Here is a 5,490-nt window from a genome sequence, read left to right as displayed (position 1 = left end):
ATATATATATATATATGTATATACATATATATACATACATACATACATATACATACATATATCTATATATATGTATACTATATCATATACAATATACAGTATATATATACTATATGCTATATATATATCATATGATGGACACAAATGGAAATAAGTTTTACTTTCGTTTAAATCTTTATTTGGTTATCCAGTTTCAATTAGTGCATTTTAACTTGCAATTTGTATTTTTAATGCTTGCTTGTTTGATGTAAATATTATATTGTTGTTGAACCGTATAAATCAGATCAAAAATATAGGCCTGTATACATATATATTTATATATATTTATTTTTGAACAATTGAATAAAGCATAATCTGAAACAATTAAACAAATACCCTTTATTGACTTGAGAAACACTTTATTTTAGACTTTATTTTAGAAAAACAATAATTATGTTGACCTGTCCTCAGGAATTTTCTATTAAGAACGTATATATTTATCGTTATTTACAAGAGGTATTAGGTATTTGTGATAAGGAGGAGAACCATTAATATTTAATAATCTTGGCTAATGTAGCCTTACATATGTTTATCAGTATCATTATCTTCATTCATAATCATTGTCGTTAGCATAATCATCAGTTTCATTCTTACATCATTGTCATTATTATTATTATTATTATTATTATTATTTTATTGTTATTAAATATCATCATGGTCATTAATATAATAAATTGTATTATAATTGATTTTGATCGCGTTTCATCATTATAACCAGTGTTTCTGTGTTCCCTACTGAAAACTTACAAAATTTATCTTATCTTCTCAATTGATAATTTGCATAGGCCTATAAAAAAGTACTGTAATACAATGGCCAAGAATACATCATCAATATTATGAGAATGAATTCTATTCATAATATTTGAAGTCGATCATTAAGTAAAATCAAGCATAACATTCGAATCACCTAATGCTACATATCATTTATCGAAATACAGAATATATAGCACTACTTTATTCATAATATTTTCATCTGAACTCATATCTTAATCATCATAATGTTTATCGTTTATCATTATCATCATCATCATCATCATCACTATCGTCATCATCTAAATATGTTAATATTAGCTAATCTACTTTTGTTATTGTACATATAAATCTCACAATTAATGCATCATAATGATGAAAGACATTATTATCTTTAATGTTGCGATTTCCATTATTATCATTAATTTCATTCTCATTAGTTAATATCATCTTCATCATTATTATTATTAAATTTGATTGTCAGTATTATTTTTATTATCATTTAATTCAATCTATCAATCAATTAATCAATACACAATACATCATAATAAATCAAATAATATAAATTAATCAATCAATCAATCAATCAATTAGTCACTTTTAATCCAATCAATTACTAACTCACTTAATCAATCAATCAAATAACCAATCAAGCAATCAAGTAATCAATCAATCAATCAATCAGCATACGACATTCCTCTGTCAGGACTTCTTTGAGAACTTTCATCGTTATCTGTTCATCGTTGTCTGTTCTCTAAGCTCTCAACCCACGGCCTCTTTTGCAGGTCGTTAATACAACTCAGCATAAGACTTTCTCTCTTTCTCTACCATTTCTATGTAATTTACTAGCAGGCCTGTCGAGTCACTGTCAAATTCATAGATATTCTAACCTTTTATTACATAATTCATACGTTCATGACCACAACATGTGCATCATTAACTTCTACATCAGACGAGCTTTGTATATCATCAGGTTCACTATTAACCTCAATGACAGTTAGAAATGACGACGAGTCACTAGACGGTGGACTTCCACACTCTTCCCGATACGTGGGCGGCGGGTAGTCCGGGAAATTTTGGAAGACGTCCATGGAATAACCATTTAACTTTTCTTCATCTTTGGATGTTGCTCTTTGCAGACGCTCTTTTACATTTTCTGAGAGACTTGTCGTTCCTCCTGGATTCTCTGAGCTCCCATTTGAATCATTCGAATCAGCATCATGCTCTGAATGTATCTCTGTAAGTGTTGGTTGCTCCATGAATGATAGCGACCTAACTGGTGCGTCCCTCTTATAATATGCGGAAGAGAATTTCTTTGGTGCTTTGTATATACTGAAAGGCGCAAATTGCGAGGAAGTTCCGTGAAAGGAGCGAGAGGAACTAACCCGTGCGGTTTGTGATGGCAGCTGATACGAGTAGTAAGAGGTTGACGATGTGACGCGACACACGGTTTTGTCGAGGTTTTGAATAAGAACATTGAGGGAATCATACGAAGGTGGCGGGTCTTCCCCTTCTTGTGCCGCAAAACTGAATGTGGAAACTGTACGTGAAGATAATGCCTCGTGGTAAGATGGCGGATGATCAATTGCTTCTAAATCCTCACTTAAATTCTCACTAGATCCTTGAAAAAAAAATTGGAAGAAATGATAAATATAATTGTTCCAAGTAAACATTTTTTTCTATTAAAGTGTAGTAAAGAAATGATTCATTTGTTTTTATATCCTTATTAAATCTTAATTATTTGAGCTAATTATTCATTTGTAATCTTATCAGAGTGAGTCACCATCATCTACATTTTACCCTCGTATTTACGAGAGTCAGGAAGAAGATAGGCCTATGGCACCCTATACAATGCATACACTGCCAATAAATCATGGCGAAAACAAGGATTCACAATACTCAAATTAACATCAGCCTAATTTATGCCGCTAACATCATTGACAAAATAACAATACAATAATCAATGAAATATATAAAAACCCTTTATGCATGCCCGTTCACAACAGAGGCTAGTACATCGGCATGAGTCATTATATTGTTACAAGATACAAGATTGAATTATTGTCGACTGTACAACTCCTGTCTCTTATACACATCTAGATGTGTATAAGAGACAGAATTTTTGTTTTGTGGTTTATCAATTAAGCAACTGAATTAATACATTGAGAGAAGTGTTTCCTATTGGGAAAAATCCAGAATCTCAGATTGGCAAAATGGTTTAGTTGGTGGAGCAATAGTAATCAAAGAGCCATGTGTTCAAATCATGACAGCAACAAAAATTACCTTTTTATTGGAATAATATCATAATTAATTTATTCTATATCAACATATTTTTACTCTAATACATTCTATGCACAGCAAATGCAGTCAAACTTTATTGGAAACTTAATAAATTATGTTTTATTGGAATCATGTCATAATTATTTGAATTACATATGTTTTAATGTACTTTAAATAAATAGCAGACACTGGAAAACAGTCAAAACTTTAATTTACAGTTTAATAAATCAATTTCATTGGAACCATATTGTAATTAGCTTAAGTCTAAATGCTAGTTGCACAATGTGAACAATAGTAATTTTAATGAATGTTTAATTCCTTCCGGATGTAATATCACTTGGGGCCCGTTCTAGCGAAAAAATATCCGTGCAATTTACCAGTTAATTCTCCGCTACATACTTTTTAAAACCACTCGGACACTTGCCTAATTACTTTACCATCTGGATTCTTCGCGACAGTTTGACCACCAAGTTGCCGGATAGAATGCCGTGTATGGGATGACTATGGAGCCAGAGGCAACAAAAAATCAACCTAATTGATTTTCCAAATGTTTGTCCACAATCCAGCCAGTGAAATTCAATAGGGTTACGGCCCAGTCCTGGCTGCAGCTAGTACCTGCTATCGTCGAGCTCTCCTTCACCACCTCACATGCACGATGAAATTAAAGTTGAATTGGACAGTAAATTCATCAGTATAATGTGACATCATTGTAGCCATAATGGTGGCTAGTAGTATAGCTGTCTCTTATACACATCTAGATGTGTATAAGAGACAGGTTCAGATCTGGCTTTGTTGCAGCAATGTGTGGATGAATACATAAATATTTATGTAACTTTTAACATGTTATTTATAATTGTATTGTATTAATAAAGTTATATTTCTTTGTAAAGAAAAGTAATTGAAGACAATATTGATAATTATATTGATTATATAATGAAAATATCACTTTGATTACGTTTATTTTTTGTGCATTTAACCTATGGTTACAATGTGTAGGTGCTATAGAAACGGACAATGTCATAAATGTAAATTATTATTATCATTATTATTATTATTTTTGTTATTGTTATTATTATTATTGTTATATTATTTTAATATGTGGCCTGACTATTTTTAGTTATTTTTATATTTTGGAATTTAGTATTCATATTTTTATTGAATCATTTTTCTCACTGTCTTTTAGTTGATTTATAGTATTTCAAAATTTATCTTAAAAATAAGAACTTGTTAAATTAGCTCTTCATTTGACTTGGATCGATGGTTTGATGAGTTCTGATGAGTTTATATTTACCATTGTCTGTCTTTGCTAGTACTTCATGTGGATCATAGTATGTCTATGATAATATTATTTCAAGATTTTTTTAATATGACTCATTGTCCAAATGAAAGTATCAAATCGCTTGCAATTTTATATTATACCCCCGGTCATTGGATCCATAAATTGTGAAACATGCATGACGTGCAATTTTCTCTAACCACCTGGGGAGTACTGTATTCTTATTCGTGTTGCGATAAATTGTGCAAAGAACAATACATTTTATGCCGCAGAATCCTATCAGATGTCAAGATTCATCGTATGGGCAAAATCGTTGCCAGTTGCATGAATCGAGAGATCAGCGATGATGATATTTCCGCATTGTTATCATTAGCATTTTTATTACATTTATTAGCATTACAAGTATTGTAATTGATATTGACAGCAATTTTGCTATTATTATTGTTATTATCATATGGTGCTCATCTACTTATCTTTATCATAATCATCGATATCATCGTAACCATTAGCAACAACATCAACATCCTCACCATCATTATGATAGTTATCTAAGATAACTATAATGTCTCAGTGATTATCAACTTAATAATAATAATATTAATAATAATAATTATCGACGTCTTTATCCCCCATCATCATCATCGTCATCATCACCACCATCAACATCATCAGCGTCATTATTATTACTACTTTAGGCCTATTAATAATGACGCGATGAATAATGTCTTATTATTGTAGACGTTCAATTCATACTGTAGCTAACAGTTTCAGATACACTTCGTTAAGCCCGCACCAAAGTGAATTCAATAATACGTTTACAATTTCATTTATTTACACATCAATCAATTAAGGGCAACCTTCGCGTACTGGCTTGCAAATTTCTTAAATCAACAACATGGAATGATATTAAAATGTTGATGTCGGGCCTACTGTGATTGTATGGGTGCGCTAATACAATGAACTTGTGTTATAAAGTCTCAAATAGAAAATAAGCCAGAAACGATGAACACACATAATATGAACTTAATATTAACATAATGTGAAATGGGCGAACTCGATGATTAGGTGATGGCCCCTAGCTGCTGAGGTGATTTTAACTACTTAAGCTTAACTTTTTGCTTCGAAAAATTCCACTGGGGCGACTG

General features: G+C 31.1%; 1 protein-coding gene across 3 annotated transcripts in view; it reads right to left on the bottom strand.

Moving 5' to 3' along the window:
* Positions 1–1,389: 1,389 nt before the first annotated feature.
* Positions 1,390–5,490, bottom strand: part of LOC117113609 — an 8,196-nt gene continuing 4,095 nt past the window's right edge. For all 3 annotated transcript variants that reach the window (XM_033257004.1, XM_033257005.1, XM_033257006.1), the window contains exon 4: positions 1,390–2,410. In XM_033257004.1, the coding sequence (XP_033112895.1) occupies positions 1,695–2,410 (716 nt within the window). In that variant the 3' untranslated portion in view covers positions 1,390–1,694. The remainder of the gene's footprint in view (positions 2,411–5,490) is intronic.

Source organism: Anneissia japonica, unplaced genomic scaffold, assembly GCF_011630105.1.
Source record: "Anneissia japonica isolate Jap-2015-1 unplaced genomic scaffold, ASM1163010v1 scaffold287748_len1686314_cov196, whole genome shotgun sequence".
Classification (NCBI taxonomy): Eukaryota; Metazoa; Echinodermata; class Crinoidea; order Comatulida; family Comatulidae; genus Anneissia; species Anneissia japonica.
This window is presented reverse-complemented; position numbering and strand designations above follow the sequence as displayed.